The sequence below is a fragment of the Cygnus atratus genome, chromosome 1 (genome assembly GCF_013377495.2).
Source record: "Cygnus atratus isolate AKBS03 ecotype Queensland, Australia chromosome 1, CAtr_DNAZoo_HiC_assembly, whole genome shotgun sequence".
NCBI classification, from domain to species: Eukaryota; Metazoa; Chordata; class Aves; order Anseriformes; family Anatidae; genus Cygnus; species Cygnus atratus.
This window is the reverse complement of record NC_066362.1, coordinates 66,847,782-66,862,868: the sequence shown is the minus strand read 5'-3', so window position 1 is coordinate 66,862,868 and position 15,087 is coordinate 66,847,782. Positions and strand designations below refer to the sequence as shown.

The following is a 15,087-nucleotide window of genomic DNA, read 5'->3' as shown; positions in this document are numbered from 1 at the left end:
ATTAAAATATGTGTCTGGTGTCTGCATCCACATCCAGTTTTGTCATTGCTTGAACTGGGAGTATTAAAATACAAAAAATAAAAACTTAAAAGAACATACACCAAAGAGACATTGGTCTGTTTAATAGTGTCATAGAATCATAGAATCATAGAATTGTAGGGGTTGGAAGGGACCTCGAAAGATCATTGGGTCCAACCCCCCTGCCAAAGCAGGTTCCTTAGAGCAGGCTGTCCAGATGGGCCTTGAATATCTCCAGAGAAGGAGACTCCACAACCTCCCTGGGCAGCCTGTTCCAGTGCTCCGTCACCCTCACCATGAAGAAGTTCTTTCGCATGTTGGTGCAGAACTTCCTGTGCTCCATTTTGTGGCCATTACCCCTTGTCCTGTCCCCACAAACCACTGAAAAGAGGTTGGCCAAAGCCCTCTGTCTCCCACACTTCAGGTATTTATAAACATTGATAAGATTCCCTCTCAGTCTTCTTTTCTCCAGGCTGAACAGACCCAGGTCTCTCAGCCTTTCTTCATAGAGAAGATGCTTCAGGCCCCGTATCATCTTTGTGGCCCTCTGCTGGACTCTTTCCAGGAGATCCCTGTCTTTTTTGTACTGGGGAGCCCAGAACTGGACACAGTACTCCAACAGTGTTAATATGCTCTGAGTAGAAACACATGGGAAAGTGGGAGAAATTCAATCCATAGTGTAGAATTGTGGCTGGGAGTGTTTAGAAGACACAGAAAAAATGCATGCAGTTTCAAAGGTGATCAGAAAGTCTGTTTTGAGAAATGAGATAACATTATGGTTAAATTAGGTGCCGAAAGCCCTTACAGTACAAGAGGCAGGGGCCTCCTGTAGACCTAGGGAGATAAAACCCACTGCAAATTTGGACCAATGCTTTGGTGCTTAACATCAGGTCTCCGAACCCGTATTATTGTACATAAATAAACTGCATTATTCTTGGAAGCGGTCAGCACTGGTGGCACCTGTTGAAAGGCAGTCAGGTACCGCCGTGACAAACACAGCACAGGAAACATAAAGCTGGCACCATACAAGCGAGGCCCAACCTGAACCACTCTTCTTGCCCCTGGGCAACCCTCCCGCATGTTTGGTGGCCTGGATTTCACCTCAGCTTCCCAACCTGAAGCCCCTCAGCTTCCTCGCGTGAAGTAAATCCTGCCTGGATCTGGCTGCCAGCTGCACAGCCCAGCCCTCCCAGCCCCCTGCCCCTTGATTTGTGAGGCACACTGGTGGCACAGAGCTTCCCACAGCCTTCAGTTGTCAGCGCTCTGAAAACATTTCATCCCTACACGAAGGCCTTCTGGAGACAGCATGCTAAGTGCTGAGTTCATTGTTAAATCAGCCTTTTTTCGTCTGGCTTGCTCAATGTAAACTGAACAAGTAAATTAAAAGATCCTCAGCAGCCAACCAAAGCCTTGACAGCGCCCTGCGAGAGCCCGGGGAGGCGGGGAGGGAGGCGGAGGCAGAGGCCGGGCCAGGACAGCGTTAAAATGCCTGCGGGCAGCCTGAGGAGTCCGCCACCGACACTATGGCAAGCCCCTGCGTGGAGCTGAGCAACCAGATGAAGATGCCCATCCTGGGGCTGGGCACCTGGCAGGTACCGGGGCGGGGGCCATGGTTCCTGTGGGAAAAAAATCAGGATGCGGGGGGCTGCAGTGGAAAGTGTCCGTGGGTTGGTCTCGGTGTCTGCTTGCAGCGCTTGTATAACCGGGCAGCTGGAAGGGAGGGAGCAAAGGAAGAAGGCAACAAGTATAACAGGAGGAAGAGGGGAAAATAAAAGGGGGAGCAAAAGAATAAAGTAGATTGCAAAAGGCTTCCTCACCCCCTGGCACTTGCAGCTCACCCCCGTGAGATGGGGGCCACTTGATGGGAGCCCTGTGCCACCAACCTGCTTCCTTGGGAAGGGTTCAGGGAAGGTAAAGTGGCAAAACTGCTTGGGTAATGCAAGTGGGAAGTGATACTGCGTGTTACTCTGCTAGAAAGGATAGTGTCAAAACATCCCGCAGAAACTAACTACTTTCTGCTCCAGTCCGAGGACTGCAGTCCTTTCCCTACAAAAATGATAAGTTAAATTTTGATTTAAATGCAGCTGCTGGAAGGGGAGACTTGGTGGAGCTGTCACAGCAGCGAGTACTGGCAGAAGGCGGTGGAAGAGTTCATAGTTTGGTTGTCTGCTTTCAGGCTTCTCCAGGAAAGGTAGAAGAGGTGGTGAAGCATGCTATTGATGCAGGCTACCGGCACCTCGACTGTGCCTATTTCTACCAGAATGAACATGAAATAGGGAATGCAGTCCAGCAGAAGATCAAGGAGGGAGCTGTGAAGCGGGAAGATCTCTTCATTGTCACTAAGGTATGAGGATGCAGGAATGTTGGTGCATTTGGCTTTTCTTGCAGAGAAACCCTTGTTTCATCCCTAAAGTACCATAAGGACCTATTCCCTTCTCTGATACTCCTTTCATGATTACCTTGTTGCAGACTATAAATTCTATTCTTTGTTTGCAGTTTGGACTGAACCTTACTAGGAACTGTTGAAAACTTTGAAAATATAGTATGGTTGTTGCTAAACTAATAATTTCATTGCATTTACTGAAGGTTCATATGTGTGCACCCTAGAAGGATCGGGAAGAACAGACAAATCAGATGTCTGAATTCAAAGATGCTGTGCTACTTACTGATGTGCAAGACATTGAAAATGGTGTCATGTAGAAAAAGTAATCCTGAAAGAGAATAGAAATTAAACTATGGGAATTAAGTCTCAAGTATTTTCTGTGTATGTACTCCATTCCCTCATCTTATCCACTTGTCTCAGCAGTGCTTGTTACCAAAAAGTGAGAACATGTCAACTAAAAAACTTATAACTTGTGGTTTTACAGAAAATATTGAGCAGAACAAAGCTCTTTCACATACACTTATTTTTACTTAAAGAATAGTTTTTAATTTGAATAATACTTGCGAGTTCCTCTACCTAAGCATTTGAATTTTCATTTCAAAAATAATGAAGTAAAATTCAGAACGGTCCTCACAGTGGCCAAGTAGTCAGATAAAAAGGACAGAAAGAGGGTAGTTATGGGGTGCTCAAGACTTGAAATTTAGTCTTTTTTTTTTAAAAAAGAAAATATATACATAAATAATCTGTAACAGTAAAAATATTGCTGTATACCTGGCAGAGATTTACATTTGGTTCAGAGAATCTCTTTTCATGAATAAGAATACTGCTTTTCCACCTTCACTACTAATTCCTTTATCTGTGGTATATTTGTCCTACATTAACCATTGAAATATTAGCATCCTTGTCTCTGGTCTGGACAATGGGAGCTGCAGAGTCACAGCTGAGCTTGGTTTCTTCCCACAGTTGTGGAACACATTTCATGAGAAGTCCATGGTAAAGGAAGGGTGCAAACGGAGCCTTGCTGCACTGCAACTGGACTACCTCGACCTCTACCTGATACATTTCCCTATGGGATTTAAGGTACTTCTTCTTTACATTCCCCTTTACTCCTTACCTGGGTAGAAAAATGATATGTTCTCTCATCTATGCTGCGCCCATCTTCATTACACATCTAGGATATGCTGTGGTTGCTTTGGCTCCTCCCTGAACCTGGCAGAAGCCAGCATTTGGTCAGTAACTAAGCAGTAGTATGTTTTAGGGTGTGTGTCTGGCTTTCCATGCATGTTAGATTGAGATAGCTGTGGTTATGAGCATTGCTAATGAACCCCCTGGGTCTTCAGGGAAAGTGTAACCAATGGATGATGGAGTTTGGGATCATGGCCTTGTGCTGGGCCAGACTGGTGTGATCATATCATCTTTTGGAGATGTGGGCTTGATCTGGAGTAACCAACTGTGAGAAATGAAACACAGCACAGAAGGAACTTGCTTCTTCCCCACCCTCCCCCCCCCACCAGCCTGCACCACTGTAAAATAAACAAAAACTCTAGAATAAAAGTATGGGAGTGTCTGTTCCCTTCTCTCCAGACCTGCCTAAATTACTCAAATATTTACTACCAATCCCCATCTCTTTGTATGCAATGATTGATTTGTAGAAGTATGGCCCTTGTCCAAGAGAGTACTGAGGAACATGAATAATTTTTAGTTATGTGATGTATTTAAACAAAGTACTAACTTACTATCTGTAATTCCCAGTCAGAAATCCTAGTATACAGTAGGAAATGCAACTTTTACGTCCCTGTGATTTCTGCCTTGAAATAACAGGCTGGTGAAGATCTGATGCCTACAGATGACAAGGGTATGGCAATCCCCAGTGATACAGATTTTCTGGACACATGGGAGGTATGTTAATGTTTGGTCTTTTTTGCATGTGTCAGCACTAGAAATGTGCATGCACAATGAAATTAAGGGATGGGTTTGGGCTCAGAGAGTAGTTGCACAAAATTACATTTCATGACCAGAAAGAGCTGCTGCTTCCTCTTGTTTTCAGGAGCAAAAGGGGTATGTCTGCTCTATGAATAAAGAGGACAAACCCATGAGCGTTGTGGGTGCTGTGCCTAAAACAATACTTGAATATGCACAATGATAGAACTGAAGCATGGATTAATGCAGGCGTGACTGTTAATTTACTGGGAGTTTCATACAGATAAGGAATTCTCACACTTTTCAGCACTGGGCATCAGCATCTCCGGCCATCCTTCAATCCTCCTTTCCTTGTGGACTGAGGGGACTCAGGGTCTGCTCCTGCTACCTGCACCACTGTGATGCTGCAGCTCTGCGAATACATAGTTTTCTCTACAGTAGCAATTACAGTCACAAGAAAGTATGCTGAGATAACTGGGTTTAGGCTAACATCTTTCCCTACTGCGTTCTGCCAACTCAGGCAGTGTGCTGGCTTAGGACAAGGATCTCCCTTGCTTTTTCAGCTCTAGTAAAATGACTCCCAGAAAAGCCTAAGCAAAAGATTTGCATCCTGTTACAAAAGGGTTGGCCTACCCTTTTTATGCTACTTTCCCATCTGCAATGGGACATAAAGTACACAGATAATACAAGGTGCAAAGATATATACTTTTAAAATCAAACATACTGTCATTTAATCTACTGTGGGATGTTTATTGGTTTGTCACTAGCTTTAATGAAATAAAATACTGTTCATGACAGTTAATACCACCTCATAAATATGCATTTGTTGTCCTCATTCATTAGGCCATGGAAGAGCTGGTGGACTGTGGCATGGTAAAATCCATTGGAGTTTCCAACTTTAACCATGAGCAGATTGAAAGAATCTTGAACAAGCCAGGTCTAAAGTACAAGCCAGGTAAGACTTTTATTTCCACTGATGTCAGCTAATCGTGGAATATTCCTAAACTTATTTGAGCTACACTTCAGCTGTTAAAGCTGACTTTTGCCATGACCTTTTAAATAGTTTTAGTGCCATGGAAAGATCTCACAAAACACTAGGTCTCTCTGAAGGCTCCTCCAAGTCAGTGTGGGCGGCAATATGCAGGGCTTCGCTACTGTATCAGAGCTAATAGTTTATAGCTGAAAAGGATCTTAACAGAAAGCTTTTTTTTTTTTTGTAGACTTGTGTGTGTATAATGCTGTGGAGATTTGAGAATAATACCGTACAAAAAAAATAACAGTTTGGCTTATTCATATCACAGTAATATGAAACAGATGAGAATGGAAGATTCTTAGACATCAGAAAACAGTGATATATCTTATATAGGACCTCTGCTACACTTCCCCTTACACGGTCCCAAGTACCACTTGGACCTGGATGTCACAGCCCAAGCTGCCTCATGCCCACTTCTTCCAGCTCTGGGATAACCAGAAAAATCCCCACTGAAAGCTACTGCACAGGCCTGGGGATGTACAGAAATGCTCTAACACATTCACTGGATTTATTTAATTTTCAACACAAAAGAAACCACTTTACCAAACTTCAGTAGAACAAGGAGGATTGAAGCAAACATTTAAAAAAAAAAAAAGTTCTCACTGCTCATTAATGAATTAAACACAGGACAGCAGGGGCACCAGCACCTTCAGACTTTCTTTTATAGGCATCTTCTTTGCACTTGGCTGGGGGTGTTGAATGCTTCTCTCTGCCACCTTGGGAACATCCAGGGAAATCCCCATACTGGGTCCAACAGAGGCACTATGCTGCCTGTGCTGCTGCACTGCTGGGCTTTGGGGCTGCTGGCATGTGCAGAGGCCACACTTGGCAGAAGGGTGAAGTAGGACTTGGGAGGATTTTATTTAGGGCTAGGGTGTTCTGGTGGGGACAGACCCAAGTACCCCCACATTAAATGCTGCACCAACTTCAACACTTTAAAGAGCTTCAGGCTGTGACTCCAGTTTGCTTCTCCATGGATATGCCTATGCCACACGCTGTCATGGCAGTAGTTGCCTAACCTAGCTCAGGTCTGAATAAACTTCTGTACATGGACTTAATGTCGCTGTGCCTGGTAACAAAGCTATAGCACTTTGAAACAGCTGGATATGTGCATGGAGCCATATTACGCAGCGTAGACAGACACAGACGTGTGGCTGTACTTAGGGTAAATTGAGCAGCATCCCCATGCAGGTTCCCATTGCCATCCAGTTAAGGAAATCTTGTCCAAAGATCTGCTTGCAAGACATTCTGAGTGCTGTGGCTTGAAACTTGGTAGCTTTATAATGTCTTGGGGCAGTTTTGTAACTGTCATAATTGAGGCAGCGGTGTAATTATCAGCATCTTCTATTTGTGTGCATGTGTTTGGTTGTATGTAAAAGACTTGTTCAGCCTGGCTCAGGTCATTTCTGGGAAAACAGACTCTGACTCTTTCCTTTTGATTCTTCACCTGCAACTGTAACTCTTCTCATTTTGCACAGCCCTTCTGCCTGAAACAGTTCTAAACTAGAAACAGCGATTATATAGCTGTAGCACGCAGTCAAGGTTAGGGATTTACTATAGCCCTGATCTGATAGAGACCTTAAACTAGGTCATTGTCATGCTGCTGTTACAGTCCAATACCCAGGGTGACTAAACCCTCAGCGGTGTTTCCCAGCTGTAATAACACGTGGTGCTTTTGAAAGAAGGGCATGCTACTTTGCATACTGCATTCATTTTTATGTCATCTTGCTGTATTTAAATAACTTAAATGAAGTAACTTAACATGAAATTCAAAAGTCTTTTCCCTGGAAAAAAAAAAAATAGCAGCACTTCACAAATGCATTATGTTTAAAGCACTGGCTTCACACTGAGGAAGATGGGAAAATTTATACACATGTAAAATATTATTAAACTTTATATCATGCCTCTTCTGTAAGGAAGAAGAAGCAAGATCCTGACTGTGTATTTGAGTAGGGATTTCAGCAGCCAAAGCACAGATTGAAGCAACTTTTTCTGAAGGTCAGGGAGCCTGCAGCAAAGCAGCAACCAGGACCCAGGCTTCTTTGTCTATTCACATATCATCTCCTCAGGGGAGGGATGGGGAGGATGTCCAGAAGAGCTAAGATGGGGAAGCTCATCTCCCTCACCTTCTCTGGGAATCAGGGAGATTCCCTGAGGTTGGGTGCCTCGGAGAAGAAACCAGACTCTGGGTATTCTGAGCAGCCCCTCTGAAGGATGCAGTCATGCTCTCTTGACTAGTCCAGGAAGACTGATCTCCCCAGTTGTTGCCACAGATCCTGTACTTTCAGTCTTTCTATCTATTGCTCACCATGTTTGTGTAGTTTGTGGCATGAGGGAGACTTATTATCAGTGTTAAGCTTCTAGATATTGCTGTGACATTAATAATGATAATAACATTTTTAAAAGATAGATTTTAATCATGATCCCGGGAACCTTTTCTTCACATTGTCTGTGACCCAAGAGGAATTCAAATCTTGTACTCTGGAGCCCGATGCAGTCTGCCTCCATGCCAACCACCAGGTTTCTGTGTTTGCAGATTGAATGCCATCCGTACCTGACCCAGGAGAAGCTGATCAAGTACTGCCAATCCAAAGGGATCGCTGTGACAGCATACAGTCCCCTGGGTTCTCCAAACCGGCCATGGTAAGAAAGCACAGCAGCCTTTCTCTACAAAGATGACTGAATTTGCAACTTGAATCTTTGTGGCAGAGTATGTAAATAATGCAGCTACAATGAGAGAAATGTTTTTGCTTTGTTGCAGACTTTCTTTCTTCCTGCAGGAAAGCTAATATCTTTCTACCATCAATATGGTAGCTAATACCTGGCTTTTGCTTTCATTAGGGCCAAGCCAGGGGAACCCCTGCTGCTGGAGGATCCTAAGATTAAAGAGATTGCAGCTAGATATAATAAAACCCCTGCCCAGGTAAGTGGGGATGTCAGAGCAAACTCTTTCTCCTCCTCAGACATTTTTAGGAGTTGATGACCAGTCTTTGCGGATGCTGCCTTCTCTAAGGATACAGTGCAATGGGGTTGAACTGCACTTGACTCTTCATACTGCCCCTGTTCTTAACAGCATTCATGTCTCTTAGAAAACACCTGGTAATTCATCTTGAGTATTGAGCTTGAAGGAGCTGATCGGTATGGGTATGAGCTTACCTCAAGTGTCCCCCTTCCTAGGGAGATTTCTTCTGCTCCCAGGAAGAAGTGCTCACTCTCTGAGAATCCCTTTTCTCTGAGATTTACTTACAAATCATCAAACCAATACATTATTCCTTTCTCCAGCTAAGTTACTCTTCAGAGAAGCAGAAGTAATTTGCAGAGCTATTTGATTGCAGAGCTATTTGATTGCTTGCTGTTTGCTCATCTTCACAGAGTCTTTGAAAGCTGCTCGATTGTCAAGATGAAATGTTTTTCTCTATGGTTTGCTAGATCCACGAAAGAGATCTTGCCCATAGTGGACAGGAATTGCATTTCAAACAAATCCACATGTTCACAGGCAGTAAACCATAGCCATATTTTAAGATGAGCAGAGCAGGCAAACAATGTACTCAACAGTCCTCTGAGGGGAAAAACTTCAGAAATCTCCTTTTTTTTTTTTTTTTCCATTTAAAGACTTCAGAAAGCTTAACTCAGGTGAGGTACTTACCTATGAGCCCCAAACAATTGTGCTCATTTGGTCTGAGCACCCATGTAATACAAGCCAGAAGCATCATCGTTCCTCCCCCTGCCCCCCCCCCCCCCCAAATGAAAACAAAATAAAAAAATCATTGAGAAGCCAATATGTAGAAACAACTGATAGTTTTTCAGTAGACTGCCAGTGAATGCTGGAACATCAAAACTCCTCTGTGCAGTCTTGTAGTTTTCCAAAGAGTGAATGTGGTTGTAGAAAGAGGAATGGGCTTGTGAATGAAAAAAAAAAAAAGAGAGAGAAAATGTACAAAATGCATTTGAAGATTTTTTCGCACCCCTATGTTCATAATCCTCCTTGTCCTTATTTAGGTCCTGATCCGGTTTAACGTCCAAAGGAACATGGCTGTCATTCCCAAGTCTGACAAAGTGCAGCGCATTAAGGAAAACATAAAGGTGAAGTTTCCACTGGGACTGCTGCCACCTATTTACATGACATAGGCATCTACACCCTTATCCCCTCTATGTTTCCAGGCAGCACCCAAGAGTCATTGGAAAGGGAGCACAGAGATGTACAGATCAGGGCTCAGTACTACCCGCCACAACTGTTTCTGTGGGGAAAAGCATCTTGTTATTGCCGATAGAGAAATGTTTTACACCAGGGTGGTTGAAGATCTACAACGCTGGAAGTGGAATCCCAGTTTGGGGTTTCCCCTCTGGGAGATGCTTAGTGAACCCCGCTTTGGGGCATAAAGGAACAAACTGCAAACACCAGACTCATTAGCAGTTTGTCTCATTTCGAGGCTGTGGTTTCCCTTGGCAGGGAGAGTCAGCTGGATGCTTGCTTTGAAGACATGGCATCTTAGATGTTGTTCTGTTACTTTCAGTTCATGCCACTATAATTTGGAGTCATTTCTCTTAATCACTAGCAACAATTCTTAGATGACATCAGCTGCGAGACAATAATTTGCAGTTGGTATCCAGGAAGTCCTTACACATTGAGTAATCAGCCCTTAGCACCTATGTTCTCTGTCGGTGCATTACAACACAAACAGAAGTGGTGTTTGCATTCAAGTACCTGCAACTGAGACACTGCTATGAACAGCACCTCAGAGAGAAAAGGACTAATTGGTAAATTGACATCTGGCTGAGAAATAAGAACTACCACTAGTGTGGATGCAGTGTGTTCTTACCTTGAGTCATAATACATGCTGGAAGCACACTTAGCGTCTCACTACTTATGAACCTAACTAAAAAGAGCCTTTTTTTTCCTTTTTTTTTTTTTTCCTCTTCTGCTAGGTGTTTGACTTTGAGCTGTCTAAGAAAGAGATGGGTGTCATCCTCAGCTTTAACAGGAACTGGAGGGCAGTTCCAGTAGCCCAGTATGTTCCTCATTATCCTTATTATCCACTAGGCCTATCTATGTCTGTATTTTCACCCCCTGTATCTTGAAAGCATACCTGACCAAAACTAGAGAGAGCTATCATCTTAAACCTTGGACCCCGGGTAATGAGACATGTCCTGGAACTGACATCAGGAGGCAGTCATTCAGGGCCTTCCCTTCAGCATCTTGGTGTTGCATGTGCTTGTTCACAAGCATTTGTTCAAATTAATGACAGCTGTCAGCTGCAAAACTTGAGTATGTTGGCATGATGGGAGGGCCACTGCACTAGGGAAATGCTGCTGAAGATGCTTGCTACGACACCTATAAAAACAAGTTATTTCTCTTTGCAGGGCTGTCAATCATAAGGACTACCCATTCAAAGCAGAATATTAACACCAGTGGTTTCTGCGAGACCTCTGTGTATCTCCTTCCAGATTAGAAGATGTCCTCTGTATCTGAGTCCTGATTTCTTCTTTTGTACTTGACGATCATTAAAAGCGGTTACTTGTCCTCCTTTTTTAGGAGGAGACCACTAGCTGGTGAAAGAATGCATCAGTGGGGATGGGTCTTTTGTTGAGAGGGTTAGCAGAAATCTGTTCTTGATTAATAGTTTAAAAAAAAAAGACAATGTCTCATTTCTGTTTTTCCTTGTCTTCCCTAATTAAAGACATGTTTAACAAATAATAAAAAAAAAATCTTGTAAGTAACTAGATTTTTTTAATGTTGTTTTCAGTGCAGTAAGTCTTACTGGCTTATGAGTGGCTGTTGGAGAACACTGTCTTTAATTACTTTGCTTTTTGCATAGTTGTGATTTTTATGGTGTGAATCATTAATGCTTTAAAATTTTATATGAATAGCAAGAAAACAAAAAATAAAGTTTGAATAACAACAAAACTTTGTCACTGTAATGCTTACATTGTTTGATGTGACTAATTATTTAAAAACATGCCTGAAGTTTGGTTTTTGAATTTTCATACAGGTAGGAATGGGCTCCTATGCTTTCTGTACAAGGACAACACTGGGAAAGAAACTAATTTGGGGCTTATGCATCAAACATGCATAAAGCCCACCTAGAAGCTAAAGAGTAAAACTGCCCTCCCTCTGAACAACTAGAAAGTGATTTCTTGTACAATGAGAAGTGAAAAAGTGAAGACAGCAACATATGCAGTGATAACCTAAAAGAAAATGCATCCAGCTGAACATAGGGGCTATCTAGAAAAGCAGGACAAGTTGTTCTGGAAATCGCAAACAAAAAATTTGTTTTTTTTTTTTTGCAACTCTGCTGGCAGCATTCAGGAAATAACATATCCAGACAAGATTTGGCTTAATCATGATCAGAAACTAAAGCACCAACCTCATATTGTCTGACAATTTGTCACCTCTTTAGTGGCATCAAAATGCCTGGTGCTGCTGGGTCAGAGTCTGTAGCAAATGCCACCAGGAGGAGCCACCAGTACAGGGGGACAATCCTGCAATGACCCACGTCAGTATTGCCTAAAAGTAAAACCAATTGTACCCAGCACACTTTCATGGTCTTATAAAACGATAATAACCAGGAGCAGAAGAAACATTCACAGCAACAAGAAAAACTCACTAAACTAAACTCACTCACTAAAACTTGGAGAGAAACATATCAATATGGTCAGTATGAGGAAGGAGAGCAAGTACACTTTTAAGCATACAAGCTCTTTCCAGATTAAGTTAGAAAGCATCCAACTGTTTCTTCCCCAACAGCTGAGAAAGCTGCTTGCTGCAGCCTTCCCGTTGCTCCCTGCAGAGCTGGCAGCAGCCTGGGAGGCCTCTTTCAAAGGACGGTGACCTGAGTAGAGCAGGGCAGTATGGGCTGTGCTGCCTTACAGCAGAAAAGAAGGGGGTAGGAGGACAATGGGATGCCAGCAGCTCCCCAGGCTTGGTCCTTGTGACCACCCAAGCTTGGAAGCACTTCCCCACTGAGCTGCCTCTCACCAAGGTAAGCAGAAGAAACAACATTAATGGCTCTTACCGAAAAAGTTTTGCAAAGCAGGAGAGCAGACAATCATGACACTAGGTTAGAACCAACTTTGCTGGGCGTGCTGACATCCAGATGATGCCCAGCTCCTGTCCTGTACTGACAAGCATGACAATTAAGATTTTTATATATATATATATATATATTTTTTTTTTCTTGAGAATCCATAGGTTAAAGCTGCTGATTTTAGGGTTTAGCTATCTGGTGTAGGATAGTGCATCAAGAAAGACAGCCTTCAAGCTTCGTGGCAGTAACTCCTTATTTCACACAGCCTTAGCGTGATTCCTATCCTAGTCACAACAACTTGTTCATTCCTAGTCATTAACAAACAGGGGGCTGCTGATGGAAATATTCCATTTATTGTGGATGCAGTTTCAGAATACATTGTTTGAATGAATCATTTTTATTGCAACTATCAAATGTATTTGAAAGACTCAGAAGAGTGTTTACAAAACCCCAAACAAAAAACATGACAATGCATAGACAATATCAGGCACAGTTTCACCCCTTACAGACAACTATGTGCATCTCTATATGTAAACAAGATGTTTTGGCCAAGCAGGGGAGCTCATCTTTGGGTTAAAATATAACTTTCTTCTCTCTAGGAAGAAGTCAGATGCTGTAAGAGATGGAAGCGGTGGAAAGGGAGAGCCTGGTAGTTTTGATGCACGACGAAGCTGTTAACAACACACTCGGGGGCTACTTCAGTTGCTCAGTTTATGCCACCCATACACTGTAGGATGTAAATGCTAAACTCTATGGCATGTAAATTCAAATCAAGCTGATGTCTTATAGCCATGTGTTTACTATATACAAATCAAAACATCTGTAAATAAGATATTCGGGAGAGAGAGTTAAGAAGAAGCAGTACAAAGATAGAGGTTTACTTCATTTTGGGTGGACCTAGTGTACAGCACTGATGAATGGCAAGATTTAGCGTACAGTCATTTGAAACAAGCTCCAACTGTGTTTAGTTTTATTTTATTTTTTAATTATGGTAGTTTTATATAAATTAAACTACAATGTTTTATACAAGTGACCTATTTTTGACCCTCTATACCATTACCTTTTCCTCTTTTAAAAACTATAACTTTCTTTTTAATTACCCATTACTGGGCAATTGACATTTAAATTTTTTAATACTTATCTCGCCATACCTCTAATGGCAATTAAGAAATCTTACTATAGAAAAGTGTGTGATTTTGTCTTTATCTTTTTTAAGCTGTGATATTGGTTAATTATGTATGTTTATTACTAAATATAATACTCTAGCACGTATTAAAGCATTCTACCGTTAGTAGTGCCTTTAGGCTAAACTTTGTAAAGCTATGTGTGTATATATTCTAAATTGCAATCAATTACTAGTCACTAACAACAAAAAGAAATATCAGTACCGCTGTCAGCTAACATAATCATCCAAATTTAGGTATTAACTTAAACTAGAATGGAAAAATTGAAACTTAAAAAAAAGTATAAAACAAAAAAAAATTAAAACAAGTTATTGATGCAGTATTTCTCATGACATGGGCAACTTACAGAAAATATTACATTGTCAACTAAAGATATTTCTTCCATGCCTTAGTCTAAAGTGCAGAAAGAAAGACTTCTGTATTCCAAAAGTAACTATTGTTTTTATAGGTTTACTGCACACCTTTCTTAAGCAACTCCATTTTAAATGCATTTTTGGTTGACCTCTTATGCCAGTTGAAATCACTGTTCAGATATATAGTTAGTTATGACTATCAGTAGGAGTCTATATATTTCACAGCATGGGTTTCTTTAGGAATAAAGGCTCTTGTGCAAAGGCAGTACTATTATGATGAATGTCTAGACTGATTATTAAATACAGTGCTAATATACATGGTTTTAACTGGGATAATGCAAAAAGACATTTTGGTAAATAAACATAAATATAAAAAGAACAATTTAGCACTTTTTCTTTTCTTTTCTTTTTTTTTCCCCAACTGATTGGTCCAGCGTCTTTAGTAGCCTTCTACGGTTCTTTCTCAAGTTGTCTCAAACCTGCTGAGAGAAAGAAAGATTAAAGATGGCTTAAAATAACCTAAATATACCTCTAAAATAGAGAGGGCATGACTCTAGGTTAGCAGGCAGCATGTAAGAAGGTAGGGCACAAGCTGGATGTTGCTGCGCTTGAGAATTGGGCTCGATCAGAGGTGGCCTCCAGATTTCACTATGAAACCTTCCTCACCTCCAGCAGCCCTGGGAAGCAACTCAGGAGCTTACCGCGTTAAAGGCAGTGGATGCTGCACGCAGCACTCTCCCTGCCTCCCCTCTCCCAAGCCATGGGTGGGTGGCTACCATGCAAAATGCTACAGGGCGGCGCACATGCACTCCACGTCCACAGTAAGACTGAAATCCATCTGCCTTCTCCTGCAAGCCCTCTGCTGAAGCCCTCATCTCACTCAGCCTCAGAGAAGAGGCTTGGCAGTGTCTCAACCACTCAGCAGGGGCTGCTCCTGCGGGTGATGATGGCAGAGCTGCTAACGCCTGCCATGGGAGCGGAGCTGTGCTAACACTGAGCAAGCCTGAACACCCCTCTCCCAACACTTCAGTTTGAAAAAGGAGAGAAGGAGGAGGAGGAAGTCAATTCCATCTTGTGTGACTCTAAACTGTTCCCCCAAAAAGTCCACAAGCATACCACAGCACTCGATTTGCATAAAAAAAAATGTGTACAAATATTAATCTGTAAAAAA

At 42.2% G+C, this 15,087-nt stretch overlaps 2 protein-coding genes across 37 annotated transcripts in view; one reads left to right on the top strand and one right to left on the bottom strand.

Annotated features, from left to right (window-relative positions):
• The first annotated feature begins 1,520 nt into the window (after positions 1–1,520).
• Positions 1,521–12,543, top strand: LOC118250084 (aldo-keto reductase family 1 member B10-like). The gene is made up of 10 exons (XM_035550755.2): positions 1,521–1,610; positions 2,195–2,362; positions 3,365–3,481; positions 4,223–4,300; positions 5,165–5,299; positions 7,891–7,997; positions 8,196–8,277; positions 9,354–9,437; positions 10,281–10,363; positions 10,716–12,543. Exons 1-10 carry the CDS (start codon positions 1,542–1,544, stop codon positions 10,756–10,758), a joined length of 966 nt encoding a protein of 321 aa, XP_035406648.1. The 5' UTR covers positions 1,521–1,541; the 3' UTR covers positions 10,759–12,543.
• Positions 12,544–12,710: 167 nt separating this feature from the next.
• The window catches only part of CALD1 (caldesmon 1), a 194,192-nt gene continuing 191,815 nt past the window's right edge, over positions 12,711–15,087 (bottom strand). For 19 of the 36 annotated variants that reach the window (XM_035550746.2, XM_035550736.2, XM_035550738.2 and 16 more), the window contains one exon: positions 12,711–14,395. In XM_035550746.2, the coding sequence (XP_035406639.1) occupies positions 14,367–14,395 (29 nt within the window). In that variant the 3' untranslated portion in view covers positions 12,711–14,366. Of the gene's footprint in view, positions 14,399–15,087 lie in introns of all 36 variants that reach the window. The other 17 variants (XM_035550717.2, XM_035550721.2, XM_035550729.2 and 14 more) reach the window with 1 other exon arrangement.